At 45.8% G+C, this 22,669-nt stretch overlaps 3 protein-coding genes across 4 annotated transcripts in view; 1 reads left to right on the forward strand and 2 right to left on the reverse strand.

Moving 5' to 3' along the window:
- The window catches only part of LOC115118359 (butyrophilin-like protein 10), an 804,641-nt gene that overhangs the window by 130,808 nt on the left and 651,164 nt on the right, over positions 1-22,669 (reverse strand). The window lies entirely within an intron of this gene.
- LOC135574205 (low affinity immunoglobulin gamma Fc region receptor III-A-like) overlaps positions 1-22,669 on the reverse strand; it is a 181,485-nt gene that overhangs the window by 42,624 nt on the left and 116,192 nt on the right. The gene's annotated exons all lie outside the window — the stretch shown is intronic.
- Positions 1-22,669, forward strand: part of LOC135574212 (Fc receptor-like protein 5) — a 260,943-nt gene that overhangs the window by 28,531 nt on the left and 209,743 nt on the right. Inside the window, exons 4-5 of one of the 2 annotated variants that reach the window (XM_065025142.1) lie at positions 3,145-3,285; positions 5,937-6,528. In XM_065025142.1, coding sequence (XP_064881214.1) covers positions 3,145-3,285; positions 5,937-5,959 — 164 coding nt within the window. In that variant the 3' untranslated portion in view covers positions 5,960-6,528. Of the gene's footprint in view, positions 1-3,144; positions 3,286-5,936; positions 6,529-22,669 lie in introns of those variants that run through there. The other variant, XM_065025143.1, reaches the window with a different exon arrangement.

A 22,669-nucleotide genomic window follows, 5' to 3' on the forward strand; every position in this document is an offset into this window, starting at 1 on the left:
CAAGGAACTTGAAGCTCTCAACCTGCTCCACTACAGCCCCGTCGATGAGAATGGGGGTGTGCTCGGTTCTCTTTTTCCTGTGGTCCACAATCATCTCCTTTGTCTTGAGCACATTGAGGGAGAGGTTGTTGTCCAGGTACCACACGACCAGGTCTCCTCCCTATAGGCTGTCTCATCGTTGTCGGTGATCAGGCCTACCACTGTTGTGATGGTGTTGGAGTCGTGCCTGGCCGTGCAGTCATGAGTGAACAGGGAGTACAGGAAGGGACTGAGCACGCACCCCTGAGGGGCCCCAGTGTTGTGGATCAGCGTGGCAGATGTTGTTGCCTACCCTCACCACCTGGGGGCGGCCCGTCAAGAAGTCCAGGATCCATGATGACATGACTCTATACATAACGGAGTAACAGATCATTCCATGATGACATGACTCTATACATAACGGAGTAACAGATCATTCCATGATGACATGACTCTATACATAACGGAGTAACAGATCATTCCATGATGACATGACTCCATAGTGTATAAACCCATATTGGTGTTTCTGAGGGGGTTTGTGTTCAGTGTATTATAGTGGTGTTTCTGATGGGGTTTGTGTTCAGTGTATTATAGTGGTGTTTCTGATGGGGTTTGTGTTCAGTGTATTATAGTGGTGTTTCTGATGGGGTTTGTGTTCAGTGTATAATAGTGGTGTTTCTGATGGGGTTTGTGTTCAGTGTATAAACCCATAGGTCTCTGACCTCCTCCCTATAGGATGTCTCGTCGTTTTGGTGATCAGGCCTACCACTGTTGTGTCATTGGCAAACGTAATGTTGGTGTTGAAGTCGTGCCTGGCCGTGCGGTCATGAGTGAACAGGGAGTACAGAAGGTGACTGAGCACGCACCCCTGAGGGGCCCCTGTGTTGAGGTTCAGCGTGGCAGATATGTTGTCACCTACCCTTACCACATGGGGGCGGCCCGTCAAGAAGTCCAGGATCCAGTTGCAGAGGTAGGTGTTTAGTCCCAGGGTCCTTTCTGGGATAATGGTGTTGATGTGAGCCACCAGCCTTTCATAGCGCTCCATGGCTACAGACGTGAGTGCTACGGGTCTGTCGTAGTTTAGGCAGGTTACCTTATTGATCTTGGGCACAGGGACTATGGTGGTCTGCTTATTAAACATTTTGGTATTACAGACTCGGACAGGGAGAAGTTGAAAATGTCAGTGAAGACACCTGCCAGTTGGTAAGCACATGCTCGCAGTACATGCATGTTGACCTGTTTGACTCACATCGGCTGCGGAGAGAGTGATCACACAGTCATCCGGAACAGCTGGTGCTCTAATGCGTGTTTCAGTGCTATTTGCCTCGAAGCCTCGAAGCGAGCATACAAGAGATTTAGCTCTTCTGGAGGCTCGTGTCACTGGGCAGCTCTCTGCTGTGCTTCCCTTTGTAGTCTGTAAGGGTTTGCAAGCCCTGCCACATCCTACGAGTGTAGGAGATGGTGTAGTACAGATTCAATCTTAGATCTTAGTCCTGTATTGACACTTTGACTGTTTGATGGTTCGTCGGGGGGCATAGGGGGATTTCTTATACGATTCCAGGTTAGAGTCTCGCTCCTTGAAAGCAGCAGCTCTAGCCTTTAGCCCAGTGCGGATGTTGTCTGTAATCCAAAGCTTCTGGTTGGTGTAAGTACATACGGTCACTTTGGGGACGATGTCATTGATGCACTTATTGATGAACCCAATGACTGATGTGATGTACTGTATGCCATCGGAAGAGTCACGGAGGGAGAGCTTTATTCCTCTGTGTGTTGAATAAAGGTGGTCTAGAGTTTTTTTTCCTCTGGTTGATTTAAAAACTGTAATATCTTATGCTTCACTGAGTCGTGGCTGAACGATGACATTATCAACAAACAGGTGGATTGTTAGACGCTGCATCAGCAGGATAGAACAGCAGGGTAAGATGGGGGGGTCGGACTATATATATTTGTAAGCAACAACTGGTGTACGATATCTAAGGAAGTCTCGAGGTTTTGCTCGCCTGAGGTAGAGTATCGCATGATAAGCTGTAGACCACACTATCTACCTAGAGAGTTTTCATCTGTATTTTTCGTGTATGTATACGTATGTACTAATGGTATTTTTTGTAGCATACCAGACTGATGCTGAATGAGCTGTATTCCGCCATAAGCAAACAGGAAAACGCTCAGTGATGCAGGGAAACTTAATTAAACTCTTAGAACCCTCCCGGATCCTGGTGAATTGAACCTCAGCCTCATTAATTGTGGTTCACCTTTATCAATGGGTTTAAGTCGCGCAGCAATATATTTTTCCAGTTTTCGGTGATCAGTTTTTCTTGCGCTTTTTGATGAAACACACGTTCTGTTATAGTCACAGCCGTGATTTAACCAGTTTTAGAAACGTCAGAGTGTTTCCTATCCACACATACTAATCATATGCATATACTATATTCCTGGCATGAGTAGCAGGACGCTGAAATGTTGCGCGATTTTTAACAGAATGTTCGAAAAAGTAAGGGGTAGGCTTAAGTTGTTTTAAGAGGTTTTAATCTGTCAATTCTATGCATATTCTAGCATCTGGTCCTGAGAAATAGGCCGGTGACTTTGGGAATGTTATTTTTCCAAACATAAAAATAGTGCCCCCTAGTTTCAAGAGGTTTTAATGTCCCGTTGGTAGTTTCATCTTCCTCGTAGGTCGTCAATTCTATTTTCCTAATGATTGCATGTTAGCTAGTAGAATGGAAGGCACTGGGGGTTTATTCGATCTTCCTCCAACTGCTGTTCCAGCTCCCATTCCATCTCCAGCATCCCAGTGTTGTCCATGTCTCTACCCATCACCATCTCCAGTGTTGTCCATGTCTCTACCCATCACCATCTCCAGTGTTGTCCATGTCTCTACCCAGCACCATCTCGTGTTGTCCATGTCTCTCTCCAGCACCATCTCCAAGGTTGTCCATGTCTCTACCCAGCACCATCTCCAGTGTTGTCCATCTCTCTCCAGCACCATCTCCAGTGTTGTCCATGTCTCTACCCAGCACCATCTCCAGTGTTGTCCATGTCTCTATCCAGCACCATCCCCAGTGTTGTCCGTGTCTCTACCCAGCACCATCTCCAGTGTTTTAAATGGTTTTCTTCCTCCAACTGCAGGTCCAACTCCCATTCCATTTCCAGCAGTCCCAGTGTTGTCCATGTCTCTACCCAGGCTGCTGTGTAGTCTACTGGTGGGGTCTCCCTACCTGCTGGTGACCATCATACTGCTGGTGAAAGGCTGCAGGAGCAGGACTCAAGGTGAGATCCTGAGTTTATACAGGATCGCCTCATTTGTAAATCAGAATTATATTATCATGGCCATTGAAATGCTGGCTATTAAAATGAGATCCAACAAGAACATCTAGGGGGAAAAAAACACAAAACAAAAGTGTTAATGTATGTTGATGAGTCTAGTCCCCAATCTGGATCCCTGCACAGACTCATTCAAGATCTTGGTCACTTTTCTATCCTCTTTGGACTAAAACCTAATTATAACAAGTATTACGTATTGGATCATTAAAATACAGTGTTTACACCACCTTGTAGTTTACCAATAAAATGGGTGGATGGTGAAGTAGACATACTTGGTATTCACATCTACAAAAATATAAATGAACTGACCACAATTCATTTCAATCGATAGTTTGCAAAAATAGATTATGCAACCATGTTAAGGTAAATACTTGTCTATTTATGGGAAAATCACATTGATTAACTATTTGGTCCTATCAATGTTGACTAACTAATGGTCCTATCAATGTTGACTAACTAATGGTCCTATCAATGTTGACTGACTCATGGTCCTATCACAGTTGACTGACTGACTAATGGTCCTATCAATGTTGACTGGCTTACTAATGGTCCTATCACAGTTGACTGACTTTCTAATGGTCCTATCAATGTTGATTTACTAATGGTCCTATCACAGTTGACTTACTAATGGTCCTATCACAGTTGACTTACTAATGGTCCTATCACAGTCTACTGACTGACTAATGGTCCTATCACAGTCTACTGACTGACTAATGGTCCTATCACAGTCTACTGAAAAGGGAGTAGGTAGGGAACTATTTTACCTGCCATATATTAAAGATACAAATTGGCTGAAAGGAACTGGCATAAATAGAACAATATACCAGTTCATCCGAGGACAACATGGAGACAGCTACACCATATAGGTTGCAAAATAAATGGGAGGAGATGTTTAATGTACCAATTCCATGGCTGGTACAAAAAACTACACTTGATTCAACACTTAGAGATTAGAGTTTAAATTCTTATATAAAATTCTAGCCACCAACAGAATGCTATATAATATTATATTATATATATATATATATATATATGTATATATATATAATATATTATTTATTCTGGTATTGCCCCTATGTAGCTTGTTTCTGGTCACAGGTTCAGGTTAAAAAATCACAACATATACATTAAATGTTTTACTCCTGCTTCGTCTCTCCATTAGTGATTTGGAAAGTCAGTTAATCAATAAACAATATTATAATACTGGTAGGAAAGGTTTTCATCTTTAGCTCACAATCTGTAGATAATATACGATCTGAAAGGTTCAAATATTTTGTAGCATAATTGAAAAATATACGTCACATGGAAACCAAACAAGGTCTATGGTGATAGGTGGGATTAAAGAGCTGAGGTCTATGGTGATAGGTGGGATTAAAGAGCTGAGGTCTATGGTGATAGGTGAGATTAAAGAGCTGAGGTCTATGGTGATAGGTGGGATGGGCTGAGAGAGGCTGAGGGGATTAAAGAGTGTATGTTTGGTAATGTATTAGTGTTATGTGACTGCTTTTTATACCATGTATGTAAAATGTATATGTACAATTTATATGTAAAATGTGAATGTAAAGTGTTGATAACTGTATCTCTGATTGAACCATGTTGTTAAGTGTTGATAACTGTATCTCTGATTGAACCATGTTGTAAAGTGTTGATAACTGTATCTCTGATTGAACCATGTTGTAAAGTGTTGATAACTACGTCTGATTGAACCATGTTGTAAAGTGTTGATAACTGTATCTCTGATTGAACCATGTTGTAAAGTGTTGATAACTGTATCTCTGATTGAACCATGTTGTAAAGTGTTGATAACTGTATCTCTGATTGAACCATGTTGTAAAGTGTTGATAACTGTATCTCTGATTGAACCATGTTGTAAAGTGTTGATAACTGTATCTCTGATTGAACCATGTTGTAAAGTGTTGATAACTGTATCTCTGATTGAACCATGTTGTAAAGTGTTGATAACTGTATCTCTGATTGAACCATGTTGTAAAGTATTGATAACTGTATCTCTGATTGAACCAGGTTGTAAAGTGTTGATAACTGTATCTCTGATTGAACCATGTTGTAAAGTGTTGATAACTGTATCTCTGATTGAACCATGTTGTAAAGTGTTGATAACTGTATCTCTGATTGAACCATGTTGTAAAGTGTTGATAACTGTATCTCTGATTGAACCATGTTGTAAAGTATTGATAACTGTATCTCTGATTGAACCATGTTGTAAAGTGTTGATAACTGTACTCCCTGGTATTGATAAATAGTTAATAGCCCTGGTATTCATAAATATTAAATGGCCCTGGTATTGATAAATGGTAAATATCCCTGGTATTGATAAATAGTAAATAGTCCTGGTATTCATAAATAGTAAATAGCGCTGGTATTGATAAATGGTAAATGCCCTGGTATTGATAATTAGTAAATTGCCCTGGTATTGAACTCGACATAAGCAGGAGCCCCATTGGAAGAGATTTTGATCGGATTCTAAGTAGCACAGTATCGACTAGTAAATCATTATATATGATTTAAATGTCTAAATGTTACTGTATTGGATAAGTAAATACATGGCCACACTGATGAACTACTTCTGTGTTGAGCAGGTGATCGTGTTGAAGAAGAGTGAGGCTGAGATCACCTGATCACCATAACAACCATCAGAATGGAACTCATGGAATTCTAATATAGAACTGTGAGTCACAATGCTGTATGTTGTTACATTGTAGCTCCACCTGCTGGAACAATAGTGGCATTTGATCAAATGTGATCTATTAACTGATACATGTATTATTCTGATTGGAATGTGTTTTAATATAATGTGTGTTGTATTATTCATTCAGCAGCTGTCCTTTAACATCAGTCATATACTGGTCATATACTGTATAGCATTATGGTTGATACATTGTAAATGCCTTAACTTTTCATGTCTATACAGATCAACTGATAGGTGTTGTGGTTCAGGCATTATTGTTACAGGTTCAGTATAATGTTATACAGTTACATGTTACAGAGATAGAAAATATATAGGAGAGGAGAATTCACTTATTATAATTATTTACTTTATTTTGTTTAAACATAACTAATGTAGGCTTTTGTTTTATTGTGTTTTTGTGCAAAACCATTATTTTTCAATGAATCATTGAGGAAAGATATTGATTTTGTCTTTGTAGCATATAGAAATAAATTAATGATTTTCCTCAATCATGTAGCCTGTTTTTTAATCTGTTCTGAATGACATCACAACCACTCTGTTTATAATTTCACTCACTTCCCTTTATTTATCTTCTGAATGCTCCATTCCAGGATTCCCTACAGCCCCCAGGGTCTTGAGTATCTTCTAAATGCTCCATTCCAGGTTCCCTACAGCCCCCAGGGCCTTGGGTATCTTCTAAAGACTCCATTCCAGGTTTCCCCTACAGCCCCAGGGTCTTGAGTATCTTCTAAATGCTCCATTCCAGGTTCCCCCTACAGCCCCCAGGGCCTTGAGTATCTTCTAAAGACTCCATTCCAGGTTTCCCCTACAGCTCCCAGGGCCTTGAGTATCTTCTAAAGACTCCATTCCAGGTTTCCCCTACAGCCCCCAGGGCCTTGAGTATCTTCTAAAGACTCCATTCCAGGTTTCCCCTACAGCTCCCAGGGCCTTGAGTATCTTCTAAATGCTCCATTCCAGGTTCCCCCTACAGCCCCCAGGGCCTTGAGTATCTTCTAAAGACTCCATTCCAGGTTTCCCCTACAGCCCCCAGGGCCTTGAGTATCTTCTAAAGACTCCATTCCAGGTTTCCCCTACAGCCCCCAGGGCCTTGAGTATCTTCTAAAGACTCCATTCCAGGTTTCCCCTACAGCCCCCAGGGCCTTGAGTATCTTCTAAATGCTCCATTCCAGGTTCCCCCTACAGCCCCCAGGGCCTTGAGTATCTTCTAAAGACTCCATTCCAGGTTTCCCCTACAGCTCCCAGGGCCTTGAGTATCTTCTAAATGCTCCATTCCAGGTTGCCCCTACAGCCCCCAGGGCCTTGAATATCTTCTAAAGACTCCATTCCAGGTTTCCCCTACAGCTCCCAGGGCCTTGAGTATCTTCTAAATGCTCCATTCCAGGTTCCCCCTACAGCCTCCAGGGCCTTGAGTATCTTTTAAAATACTCCATTCCAGGTTTCCCCTACAGCCCCCAGGGCCTTGAGTATCTTTTAAAATACTCCATTCCAGGTTTCCCCTACAGCCCCCAGGGCCTTGAGTATCTTTTAAAATACTCCATTCCAGGTTTCCCCTACAGCCCCCAGTCATTTGTGCCATACTGCTCACACCACCTACAGTCACATACCTCTATACCTCCACCTACAGTCACATACCTCTATACCTCCACCTCCACTCCCATACCTCTATACCTCCACCTACAGTCCCATACCTCTATACCTCCAACTACAGTCCCATACCTCTATACCTCCACCTACAGTCACATACCTCTATACCTCCACCTACAGTCACATACCTCTATACCTCCACCTACAGTCCTATACCTCCACCTACAGTCCCATACCTCTATACCTCCACCTACAGTCCTATACCTCCACCTACAGTCCCATACCTCTATACCTCCACCTACAGTCCTATACCTCCACCTACAGTCCCATACCTCTATACCTCCACCTACAGTCCTATACCTCCACCTACAGTCCCATACCTCTATACCTCCACCTACAGTCCCATACCTCTATACCTCCACCTACAGTCCTATACCTCCACCTACAGTCACATACCTCTATACCTCCACCTACAGTCACATACCTCTATACCTCCACCTACAGTCACATACCTCTTTACCTCCACCTACAGTCCCATACCTCTCTACCTCCACCTCCACCTACAGTCACATACCTCTATACCTCCACCTACAGTCCCATACCTCTCTACCTCCACATACAGTCCCATACCTCTATACCTCCACATACAGTCCCATACCTCTATACCTCCACCTCCACCTACAGTCCCATACCTCTATACATCCACCTACAGTCACATACCTCTATACCTCCACCTACAGTCACATACCTCTATACCTCCACCTCCACCTACAGTCCCATACCTCTATACCTCCACCTACAGTCCCATACCTCTATACCTCCACCTACAGTCCCATACCTCTATACCTCCACCTACAGTCACATACCTCTATACCTCCACCTACAGTCACATACCTCTCTACCTCCACCTACAGTCACATACCTCTATACCTCCACCTACAGTCAGATACCTCTATACCTCCACGTCCACCTACAGTCACATACCTCTATACCTCCACCTACAGTCCCATACCTCTCTACCTCCACCCACAGTCACATACCTCTCTACCTCCACCTACAGTCCCACACCTCTATACCTCCACCTACAGTCCCATACCTCTATACCTCCACCTACAGTCCTATACCTCCACCTACAGTCCCATACCTCTATACCTCCACCTACAGTCCTATACCTCCACCTACAGTCCCATACCTCTATACCTCCACCTACAGTCCTATACCTCCACCTACAGTCCCATACCTCTATACCTCCACCTACAGTCCTATACCTCCACCTACAGTCCCATACCTCTATACCTCCACCTACAGTCCCATACCTCTATACCTCCACCTACAGTCCTATACCTCCACCTACAGTCCCATACCTCTATACCTCCACCTACAGTCCTATACCTCCACCTACAGTCCCATACCTCTATACCTCCACCTACAGTCCTATACCTCCACCTACAGTCCCATACCTCTATACCTCCACCTACAGTCACATACCTCTATACCTCCACCTCCACCTACAGTCACATACCTCTATACCTCCACCTACAGTCACATTCCTCTATACCTCCACCTACAGTCACATACCTCTTTACCTCCACCTACAGTCACATACCTGTATACCTCCACCTACAGTCACATACCTCTATACCTCCACCTACAGTCACATACCTCCACCTACAGTCCCATACCTCTATACCTCCACCTACAGTCCTATACCTCCACCTACAGTCCCATACCTCTATACCTCCACCTACAGTCACATACCTCTATACCTCCACCTACAGTCACATACCTGTATACCTCCACCTACAGTCACATACCTCTATATCTCCACCTACAGTCACATACCTCTATACCTCCACCTACAGTCACATACCTGTATACCTCCACCTACAGTCCCACACCTCTATACCTCCACCTACAGTCCCATACCTCTATACCTCCACCTACAGTCACATACCTCTATACCTCCACCTACAGTCCCATACCTCTATACCTCCACCTACAGTCCCATACCGCTATACCTCCACCTACAGTCCCACACCTCTATACCTCCACCTACAGTCCCATACCTCTATACCTCCACCTACAGTCACATACCTCTATACCTCCACCTACAGTCACATACCTCTATACCTCCACCTCCACCTACAGTCACATACCTCTATACATCCACCTACAGTCACATACCTCTTTACCTCCACCTACAGTCACATACCTCTTTACCTCCACCTACAGTCCCATACCTCTATACCTCCACCTACAGTCACATACTGTCACGGTTCATGAATCCACTGCCTCCTTTTCCTTCTCTCTCTCTCTCTCTCTCTCTCTCTCTCTCTCTCTCTCTCTCTCTCTCTCTCTCCCGTGTTTGTGTGGGCGTGGTTCCCAATCTCAGCCTGATTGTCTGCGCCAGCTGGAATCACTTATCTTCCCTTTATATGTTCTGTAACCAGTGTTTCTTGTTGTCAGATCGTTGTTACTTCCCTGAGGTTGTGTCGTGTGTCCGTGCTCATCTCTCGCCGCCCTTGTGTGGATTATCTGCTGTGCTCCTTCCTACCCATCCGGACACTCTCCCTGGGTTTCTCAGCACGCTCACATAGGGAGGATGCGCCTAGTCCCTGGGTCGGATTCCGTCTGAGTACAGTCTGTCTGTCCTGTTGCTGCTGTAACCTGTATTCATTAAACCATCGTTGCTTGCATCTTGCATCCGCCTCTGTATTGTTACAGAACGATCTGACCAGACCATGGATGCAGCGAGTTCAACGAGTCTGACCGAATTCATTTCCCGTAGTATCACGAGAATGGATCAACAAGAGGAGAACATCTCCAGCACAGGTCGGGCAGTACAAGCCATTGCGACGCAGGTATCCCAGCTGACCCAACAATTACAACATCTGAGGGGTCTCGCTGCGCCACCTACACCGGCAGTTCAACCCGCCCCGCCAGAGCCGGATTCCCAGCTAGAGCCACGGCTACCGACACCAGAGGGTTATTCAGGTGATCCTGACTATTGCAGAGCTTTTCTTACGAGATGTTCCATGCATTTCTCGTTGCAGCCACGGACCTTCAACCGTGAACAGTCTAAGGTAGCATTCGTACTCACACTGCTATCAGGCAAAGCGGCTCTTTGGGGAACGGCGGTGTGGGCGAACCAGGACCCATGCTGCACCTCTTTTCCAGACACTCTCCGAGGAGATGAGAAGGGTCTTCGATCGGGCCGTGGCGGGTAGGGAGGCGGCCAGACTACTCGCTGACCTTCGCCAAGGAGGCCGTTCAGTATCGGAATACTCCATCCAATTCCGCACTCTGGCCGCAGAGTGTCAGTGGAACGAGGAGGCGCAGTGGGACATGTTCCTGCATGGGCTGGAGGACCGGATCCAGAAGGAGATTTATGTTCTGGACCTTCCCAGGAGTTTAAATGGACTAGTGGAACTAGCCTTGAGGGTCGACGCTCGTCTGAGTCGTGTTGGCCGCCGAGCATGCCCTAACAGACCGTATAACGACATGGAGGGCTGGCATGCCAGCGGCGGAACACGGCCAGTTCAGCCTCCGCTCACGAACCCATGCAGCTGGGAGAGCTCGCCTCTCCCGGGAAGAGAAGGAGAGGCGGAGATCCCAAGGGCTCTGTCTCTACTGTGGTAGAGCGGGCCACTTTATCCACTCCTGCCCGGTAAAAGATTAGGCCCGGTAGTAAGAATGAGGCTACTATCGGGTGGTGTCACCACAGAGAAGACCTCATCATCTACTCTCCTCCCGGTAAGACTAAGATGGGCCAACCACACGCACGACACCCAAGCCTTACTGGACTCAGGAGCAGAGGGTAATTTCATGGACTTCAAGCTCGCTCACAAACTCCAGATTCCTATCACCTCACTCACGCACAAGATATCCGTCAACGCTCTCAATGGTCAAGAACTACCCAACATTTCTCACACCACTGAACCTATCACACTCATCACTTCTGGCAATCACACTGAGACACTATCATTTCTACTCATGGACTCACCCCTTGCACCATTAGTTCTCGGCCACCCTTGGCTCACCCAACACAACCCCAGAGTTGACTGGGGTCATAACTCTATATCCATGTGGAGTAACAAATGTCTTGAGTCCTGTTTAGTGTCTGCTTGTTCGTCTGTGTCTGATTCTGTGTTTCTAGAGGAGGCAGTGGATTTGTCTAACGTGCCCGTTGAATACCTCGACCTGAAGGAGGTGTTCAGTAAGTCCCGTGCTGCTTCTCTTCCTCCGCATCGTCCGTATGACTGTGCAATAGAATTATTGCCAGGTGAGTCTCCGCCTAAAGGCAAGTTATATTCACTCTCTGTTCCTGAGAGGGAGGCTATGGAGAGATACATCTCTGGTTCTCTGGCATCTGGATTCATTCGTCCTTCCTCTTCTCCAGCGGGGGCGGGGTTCTTCTTTGTGGAGAAGAAGGACGGATCTCTGCGTCCTTGCATTGATTACCGTGGGTTGAATAACATCACAGTGAAGAATACCTATCCCTTACCGTTGATGTCCTCAGCCTTTGAAAGGTTACAGGGAGCATCCGTGTTCACTAAGTTGGATTTACGTAATGCATATCATTTGGTTCGCATAAGGGGGACGAATGGAAGACCGCGTTTAACACCCCCAGAGGGCACTTCGAATATTTGGTCATGCCTTTTGGGCTATCCAACTCCCCAGCGGTTTTCCAGGCACTCGTAAATGACGTGCTGAGAGATATGATTGATCAGTTCATATATGTTTACCTGGATGACATACTGATTTTTCTTCTTCTCTCCAGGAACACGTTCAGCACGTCAGACGAGTGCTTCAGAGGTTGTTGGAGAATGGACTTTTTGTCAAGGCGGAGAAATGCATTTTTCATGCACAATCCGTTCCATTCCTAGGTTACATCGTCTCGACTGAAGGTATTCGCATGGATCCTGACAAGGTTAAGGCTGTGGTGGATTGGCCAAGCCCAGATTCCCGTAAGGCCCTACAGAGGTTTCTGGGATTCGCCAATTTCTACCGGCGTTTCGTTCGCAACTTTAGCCAGATAGTCGCTCCTCTTACCGCCTTAACCTCCCCAGAGTGACGTTCAGGTGGTCCGATACAGCCGAGGCTGCATTCGTCAAACTCAAGAGCCGCTTTGTTTCGGCTCCCATCCTCATAGCTCCCGATCCCTCGCGTCAGTTCGTGGTGGAGGTGGACGCTTCAGAGGTGGGGGTAGGTGCGGTACTTTCCCAACGTTCCTCTTCTGACGACAAGATGCACCCTTGCGCATTCCTTTCCCATCGGTTATCACCTGCGGAACGCAACTACGACATTGGCAACAGAGAGTTGTTGGCAGTGAAGTTAGCACTGGAGGAGTGGCGCCATTGGTTAGAGGGTTCGGGGTACCTTTTATAGTTTGGACCGATCACAAAAATTTGGAATATATCAGAACCGCCAAGCGACTCAACTCCAGGCAGGCGCGGTGGGCACTCTTTTTCGGACGTTTTGACTTCTCTCTCTCGTACGCCCGGGTTCCAAGAATGTCAAACCCGATTCCCTTTCTCGCATTTTTGACCATTCCGAACGCCCATCCACTCCCGAGTGCATCCTACCCGGGACCCTAGTGGTCTCCACACTCACATGGGAGGTTGAATCGAGGGTCAAAACGGCCTTAGAAGGGGTAACGTCTCCGCCCGGTTGCCCGCCTAATCGGTTGTTTGTGCCGGAGGGGTGTCGGTCCGATGTTATTCGGTGGGGGCATTGCTCCAACGTAGCGTGTCATCCAGGAGTCAGTCGCACTAGCTTTTTGGTTAAGCAACGCTTTTGGTGGCCACTGATGGCTCGTGACATTCACAGTTTTGTCTTGGCTTGCTCGGTTTGTGCCACTGGGAAGACTTCTAATCGACCCCCAGATGGGTTACTCCAACCGCTGTCGGTCCCTTCGAGACCCTGGTCCCACATCGCGCTAGATTTTGTTACCGCCCTCCCGCCCTCCCAGGGCAAGACTGTTGTTTTGACCGTGGTGGACCGGTTCTCGAAGGCGGCTCATTTTATTCCCTTGCCTAAATTACCATCTGCCAAGGAGACAGCGGTAACTGTCGTGGATCACGTCTTTCGCTTACATGGTCTGCCGATGGACGTAGTTTCTGACAGGGGGCCCCAATTTGTGTCCAAGTTTTGGCAAGAGTTTTGTAGGTTACTGGGAGCGAGTGTCAGCCTGTCTTCAGGGTTTCATCCCCAGAGCAACGGTCAAGCGGAGAGGGCCAACCAAGATTTGGAGAGAGTGTTGCGATGTTTGGTTTCTAAGAATCCCTCTTCCTGGAGTCAACAACTCTCTATGGTTGAGTACGCTCACAATTCGTTGCCAGTGGCAGCCACGGGTCTCTCTCCGTTTGAGTGTAGTTTAGGTTACCAGCCACCTATCTTTCCCAGTACGGAGTCCGAGGTGTCTGTTCCCTCCGCTCACGCTTTCATCCAGAGGTGCCGTCGCGCATGGAGCAGAGCCCGTGAGACTCTTCTCCGGGTGGGGGCGCGCACCAAGACTAAGGCCGATCGCCACCGGTCGAAGCCTCCGGTATACGTCGTTGGCCAAAGAGTGTGGCTTTCTACTAAGAACATTCCACTCCGATCCGTTTCGAACAAGCTTGCCCCCAAATTTATCGGCCCGTTCAAAGTCACCAGGATCATTATTCCGGTGGCGGTCCGGCTCCAGCTTCCTCCGGCGTATAGGAGAATTCATCCTACCTTTCATGTGTCTAAAATAAAACCTGTGTTTCAGGCACGCATTAACCCACCGGTCCCGGTTCCCCCGCCGCCACGACTTGTTGATGGGGAACCCACCTTTTCTGTCAATCGTATTTTGGACTCTAGAAGGAGGGGACGCGGATTCCAGTACCTGGTGGACTGGGAGGGTTACGGCCCGGAGGAGAGAAGTTGGGTACCTGCTAGGGACATTCTGGATCACTCCCTTATCGATGATTTCAATCGACAGGTAAATTCGCCTGGGAACGCCAAGAGGCGTTCCTAGGGGGGGGGGTATTGTCACGGTTCATGAATCCACTGCCTCCTTTTCCTTCTCTCTCTCTCTCTCTCTCTCTCTCCTCTCTCTCTCTCTCTCTCTCTCTCTCCCGTGTTTGTGTGGGCGTGGTTCCCAATCTCAGCCTGATTGTCTGCGCCAGCTGGAATCACTTATCTTCCCTTTATATGTTCTGTAACCAGTGTTTCTTGTTGTCAGATCGTTGTTACTTCCCTGAGGTTGTGTCGTGTGTCCGTGCTCATCTCTCGCCGCCCTTGTGTGGATTATCTGCTGTGCTCCTTCCTACCCATCCGGACACTCTCCCCTGGGTTTCTCAGCACGCTCACATAGGAGGATGCGCCCTAGTCCCTGGGTCGGATTCCGTCTGAGTACAGTCTGTCTGTCCTGTTGCTGCTGTAACCTGTATTCATTAAACCATCGTTGCTTGCATCTTGCATCCGCCTCTGTATTGTTACACATACCTCTATACCTCCACCTACAGTCACATACCTCTATACCTCCACCTACAGTCACATACCTCTATACCTCCACCTACAGTCACATACCTCTATACCTCCACCTACAGTCACATACCTCTATACCTCCACCTACAGTCACATACATCTATACCTCCACCTACAGTCACATACCTCTATACCTCCACCTACAGTCACATACCTCTATACCTCCACCTACAGTCACATACCTCTATACCTCCACCTACAGTCACATACCTCTATACCTCCACCTACAGTCACATACCTCTATACCTCCACCTACAGTCCCATACCTCTATACCTCCACCTACAGTCACATACCTCTATACCTCCACCTACAGTCCCACACCTCTATACCTCCACCTACAGTCACATACCTCTATACCTCCACCTACAGTCACATACCTCTATACCTCCACCTACAGTCACATACCTCTATACCTCCACCTACAGTCACATACCTCTCTACCTCCACCTACAGTCACATACCTCTATACCTCCACCTACAGTCACATACCTCTATACCTCCACCTACAGTCACATACCTCTATACCTCCACCTACAGTCACATACCTCTATACCTCCACCTACAGTCACATTCCTCTATACCTCCACCTACAGTCACATACCTCTATACCTCCACCTACAGTCCTATACCTCCACCTACAGTCCCATACCTCCACCTCCACCTACAGTCACATACCTCTATACCTCCACCTACAGTCCCATACCTCTATACCTCCACCTACAGTCACATACCTCTATACCTCCACCTACAGTCACATACCTCTATACCTCCACCTACAGTCACATACCTCTTTACCTCCACCTACAGTCACATACCTCTATACCTCCACCTACAGTCACATACCTCTATACCTCCACCTACAGTCCCATACCTCTATACCTCCACCTACAGTCCTATACCTCTATACCTCCACCTACAGTCACATACCTCTTTACCTCCACCTACAGTCACATACCTCTATACCTCCACCTACAGTCACATTCCTCTATACCTCCACCTACAGTCACATACCTCTATACGTCCACCTACAGTCACATTCCTCTATACCTCCACCTACAGTCACATACCTTTATACCTCCACCTACAGTCCCATACCTCTATACCTCCACCTACAGTCACATACCTCTATACCTCCACCTACAGTCCCATACCTCTATACCTCCACCTACAGTCCCATACCGCTATACCTCCACCTACAGTCCCACACCTCTATACCTCCACCTACAGTCCCATACCTCTATACCTCCACCTACAGTCACATACCTCTATACCTCCACCTACAGTCCCATACCTCTATACCTCCACCTACAGTCACATACCTCTATACCTCCACATACAGTCACATACCTCTATACCTCCACATACAGTCACATTCCTCTATACCTCCACATACAGTCACATACCTCTATACCTCCACCTACAGTCACATTCCTCTATACCTCCACATACAGTCACATACCTCTATACCTCCACCTACAGTCACATACCTCTATACCTCCACCTCCACCTACAGTCCCATACCTCTTTACCTCCACCTAGAGTCACATACCTCTATACCTCCACCTACAGTCACATACCTCTATACCTCCACCTACAGTCCCATACCTCTATACCTCCACCTACAGTCCTATACCTCTATACCTCCACCTACAGTCACATACCTCTATACCTCCACCTCCACCTACAGTCACATACCTCTATACATCCACCTACAGTCCCATACCTCTATACCTCCACCTACAGTCCTATACCTCTATACCTCCACCTACAGTCACATACCTCTATACCTCCACCTCCACCTACAGTCCCATACCTCTTTACCTCCACCTACAGTCACATACCTCTATACCTCCACCTAAAGTCACATACCTCTATACCTCCACCTCCACCTACAGTCACATACCTCTATACCTCCACCTACAGTCACATACCTCTATACCTCCACCTACAGTCCCATACCTCTATACCTCCACCTACAGTCCTATACCTCTATACCTCCACCTACAGTCACATACCTCTATACCTCCACCTCCACCTACAGTCCCATACCTCTTTACCTCCACCTACAGTCACATACCTCTATACCTCCACCTACAGTCACATACCTCTATACCTCCACCTCCACCTACAGTCACATACCTCTATACCTCCACCTACAGTCCCATACCTCTCTACCTCCACCCACAGTCACATACCTCTCTACCTCCACCTACAGTCCCACACCTCTATACCTCCACCTACAGTCCCATACCTCTATACCTCCACCTACAGTCCTATACCTCCACCTACAGTCCCATACCTCTATACCTCCACCTACAGTCCTATACCTCCACCTACAGTCCCATACCTCTATACCTCCACCTACAGTCCCATACCTCTATACCTCCACCTACAGTCCCATACCTCTATACCTCCACCTACAGTCACATACCTCTATACCTCCACCTACAGTCACATACCTCTATACCTCCACCTACAGTCACATACCTCTATACCTCCACCTACAGTCACATACCTCTTTACCTCCACCTACAGTCACATACCTCTATACCTCCACCTACAGTCACATTCCTCTATACCTCCACCTACAGTCACATACCTCTATACCTCCACCTACAGTCACATACCTCTATACCTCCACCTACAGTCACATTCCTCTATACCTCCACCTACAGTCACATACCTCTTTACCTCCACCTACAGTCACATACCTCTATACCTCCACCTACAGTCACATTCCTCTATACCTCCACCTACAGTCACATACCTCTATACCTCCACCTACAGTCACATACCTCTTTACCTCCACCTACAGTCACATACCTCTATACCTCCACCTACAGTCACATTCCTCTATACCTCCACCTACAGTCACATACCTCTATACCTCCACCTACAGTCACATTCCTCTATACCTCCACCTACAGTCACATACCTTTATACCTCCACCTACAGTCCCATACCTCTATACCTCCACCTACAGTCACATACCTCTATACCTCCACCTACAGTCCCATACCTCTATACCTCCACCTACAGTCACATACCTCTATACCTCCACATACAGTCACATACCTCTATACCTCCACATACAGTCACATTCCTCTATACCTCCACATACAGTCACATACCTCTATACCTCCACCTACAGTCACATACCTCTATACCTCCACCTCCACCTACAGTCCCATACCTCTTTACCTCCACCTACAGTCACATACCTCTATACCTCCACCTACAGTCACATACCTCTATACCTCCACCTACAGTCCCATACCTCTATACCTCCACCTACAGTCCTATACCTCTATACCTCCACCTACAGTCACATACCTCTATACCTCCACCTCCACCTACAGTCACATACCTCTATACATCCACCTACAGTCACATACCTCTATACCTCCACCTACAGTCACATACCTCTATACCTCCACCTACAGTCCCATACCTCTATACCTCCACCTACAGTCCTATACCTCTATACCTCCACCTACAGTCACATACCTGTATACCTCCACCTACAGTCACATACCTCTATACCTCCACCTACAGTCACATACCTCTATACCTCCACCTACAGTCCCATACCTCTATACCTCCACCTACAGTCCTATACCTCTATACCTCCACCTACAGTCACATACCTGTATACCTCCACCTACAGTCACATACCTCTATGTAGGCCGCTCTTACAGTATTCTCCCTGAACACCAAGTCGTAGAATAAAATGGGGCATATGACATTTCTCTTAAACAGGCTATAGGCTACATGTGCACCACCAAGTCAGAACTGTAGGGTAAGAAAAGGGAGCATATAAGCAGACAATGAAAGCTCTTACTATATTTGACAATGACATTTCTCTTAAACAGGCTATAGGCTACATGTGCACCACCAAGTCAGAACTGTAGGATAAGAAAAGGGAGCATATAAGCAGACAATGAAAGCTCTTACAATATTTGACGATGACATTTCTCTAAAACAGGCTATAGGCTACATGTTCACCACCAAGTCAGAACAGTAGGCTACATTATGAGGGAGAGACCAAATTATTTGGGTGAGGCACAACTTACTACCCAACATACACGTAGGATGACTTTCTTAGCTACATATCTAGTACCTGGCATGTTACATAATTTATGCAGCAGCATACAAAACATTTTTGGAGGTGGCACGGCAGTCCTTCTTGGGGGCTAATTTTCTCATCAAAGTAATGGTGCTTTCAAGACAACTGGGAATTCTGAAAAAAATAAGGTTGAATCATGACATAAGTTATCTTCAGGTCGGAGCTCTAGAAAGAGGCAGTAGATCCCGACTTGGAATGATCAGTCCAGCCAAAGCTATGGTAGATATAACATGATTTGATGTAATTATATCTGTGGTCAATGACCTTGAGCCTTCTTGGATCGCACTTCTAATGTAACTCTATGGTAGCACCCAAGGGGCGTGAATTTTCGAGCTCTCCCTGTAGATTTGGCTGTGACGTTGTGTCCCTATGAGTGAGAGAACACTGAGCCAATCACGACGTTTGCTATATTCCTGTCGATATTATGGAGCTAATTTGAAATATTTTTGGGCGTTTTTGTGACTGCAATTCCCGGGCGATTTCTCAGCCAAACGTGTAGAACAAACGGAGCTATTTCACCTACAAAAATAATATTTTTGGAAAAAAGGAACATTGGCTATCTAACTGGGAGTCTCGTGAGTGAAAACATCTGAAGCTCATCAAAGGTAAACGATTAAAATGGATTGCTTTTCTGATTTCCGTGACCAAGTTACCTGCTGCTAGCTGGACAAAATGCTATGCTAGGCTATCGATAAACTTACACAAATGCTTGTCTAGCTTTGGCTGTAAAGCATATTTTGAAAATCTGAGATGACGGGGTGATTAACAAAAGGCTAAGCTGTGTCTCAATATATTTCACTTGTGATTTTCATGAATAGAAATATTTTCTAGGAATATGTATGTCTGTTGCGTTATGCTAACTTTTTGACAATTTTTTTGTCAAAAACGTATCACCCCTTAAAAAAGTGCTTTCTGGACCGTTTTTCAAAATTCTTTCGAATTTTGTGTCAATTACACACGTATAAGAACTGTATCAACATACTTTAGTCATATTTTTTGGGGGGCCAAATGCCATAAGAAATTTGACATGCTCAAAAATCCTGCAGAAATGCAAAATTGACTGGCCTGATGAACCCGGGATGGCCGGGCAGTGATAGTTGTTCCTTTCCATCACTCGTTGTGTTGATTTCATCATGTCCATTTGGTGATGTTTTTTTCACTATAGAATCATACTGCAAATGCACGTGCATTTGCAATATGTTTCAATGGGCATTTACCATAAGAAATTTTACATGCTCAAAAATCCTGCAGAAATGCAAAATTGACTGGCCTGATGAACACAGGATGGCCTGGCAGTGATAGTTGCTCCTTTCCATCGCTCGTTGTGTTGACTTCATCATGTCCATTTGTTTATGTTTTCTCACTTTTGCAAAGTCACTGTGCATTTGCAATATGGTTCAATGGGCATGTACCTTCACGAATTTGTCATGCTATAAAAATCCTGCAGGAATGCAAAATTGACTGGCCTGATGAACACAGGATGGCCTGGCAGTGATAGTTGTTCCTTTCCATCACTCGTAGTGTTGATTTCATCATGTCCATTTGGTGATGTTTTTTCACTCTAGAATCATATTGCAAATGCACGTGCATTGTTGTGCAACTGGTGATTGAAAATAGGCACCTGGTAACCCAAAAATAAAAAATATGGTTGTAAATGCATTTACCGGGACTCCTACTGTCCATGCCCGCTATGGGAGTACCCTACTACGGCCCTCTATCTATGGGGGCCGTCCTGAGTGCTTTATGGACTGTTTAAAATATTCTGATGGATACGCATTGTTGTGCAACTGGTGATTGAAAATAGGCACCTGGTAACCCAAAAATAAAAATATGGTTGTAAATGCATTTACCGGTCATTCTGATATTAATGCCCGCTATGGGAACACAGGATGGCCGGGCAGTGATAGTTGTTCCTTTCCATCACTCTTTGTGTTGATTTCATCATGTCCATTTGGTAATTTTTTTTCACTATAGAATCATATTGCAAGTGCACGTGCATTTGCAATATGGTTCAATGGGCATTTACCATAAGAAATTTGACATGCTCAAAAATCCTGCAGAAAGCAAAATTGACTGGCCAGATGAACTCGGGATGGCCGGGCATTGATAGTGGGTCTTCTCCATCGCTCGTTGTGTTGATTTCATTATGTCCATTTGTTTATGTTTTCTCACTTTTGCAAAGTCACTGTGCATTTGCAATATGGTTCAATGGGCATGTACCATCACGATTTTGTAATGCTATAAAAATCCTGCAGGAATGCGAAATTGACTGGCCCGATGAACTCGGGATGGCTGGGCAGTGATTCTGGTTCATCTCAATCGCTCGTTAGGGTTGATTTCAGAATGTCACTTTGGTGATGGTACCTCACTGTTTAAACATATTGCAAATGGACAAGAGTCACCAGCAAGTCACCGTCCATCAGTCAATTAGATATCATTCTGACACCAAACTGATACAAACTGACACCAAACCCACTTTTTCCAACTCGTTTAGTAGCCAACTATCACATACTTCAGAGCTGGCCCAAAATTCACAACGCCTTCGGTTCAAACCATTAAAAAAAACATAAAACACATAGTTACGTTCTAGCTGCGGGTCCATTTCTTATGTTATGTGTAGGCCTAGCTGAGGCGACCCCGAATCCCAAGTTTCGGCTCGATCGGTCATTTGGTGTCCGAGCAAAACCCTAATTGGTGCTGAAAATCCACTTTTTTCCATGACTTGCTACGGGGTCCTTGAATGAGCTATCGGACAGAAACGTTGGGGTCTGTCTATATGGGCCGAGACGGTCGCAATGCACCTAGTCTTGCGACTCTGGGACATTTCTAAATGTTGGCATTTTTGTGTTGCAAAAATGAATTGAAGTCATTGCAAATGTACGAGGCTGTTTCTCAGTTCGAGAACCTTCTAGAGCCACGTAACTCACCACGCACTATCGACCCGAGGTCTAGAACAGGTTTCTAAAGTTTCGGAACTCTAGGTCTGATGGTTCTTTTTTAGCTCGAACAAAGCTAACTATTGGAGGCACTGTCTGTCTCTACGCACCCCAATACGTCCCTCCTTCCAAGTTGTGTGTCTGTGTGATTTAGTTTTCCTTTGAAATTTTATGGGGAAAATGACTGATTTACAGTTCATGGGGGTTGCCTAATCACACATATGATGTTTTGGAAAGATCTGACTTTTTTAACCCCTCGAAACAGCCCCTGAGACACCAATTATGGCACTTCTGCTTGGCACAGGAAGCTATAAGTCAACACATATCCTCATTGGGGTATGCTTTTACAGAATCCTGAGTTTTAAGTCCTTACGTTAAGAACTGACTGATTTACACAGGGTTGAATGCACTATGTCTATCAAACTGCATGCTGGGTATGGATATACACTTTTAGGGCGATTTTA

This window comes from Oncorhynchus nerka, linkage group LG12 (genome assembly GCF_034236695.1).
Source record: "Oncorhynchus nerka isolate Pitt River linkage group LG12, Oner_Uvic_2.0, whole genome shotgun sequence".
Classification (NCBI taxonomy): Eukaryota; Metazoa; Chordata; class Actinopteri; order Salmoniformes; family Salmonidae; genus Oncorhynchus; species Oncorhynchus nerka.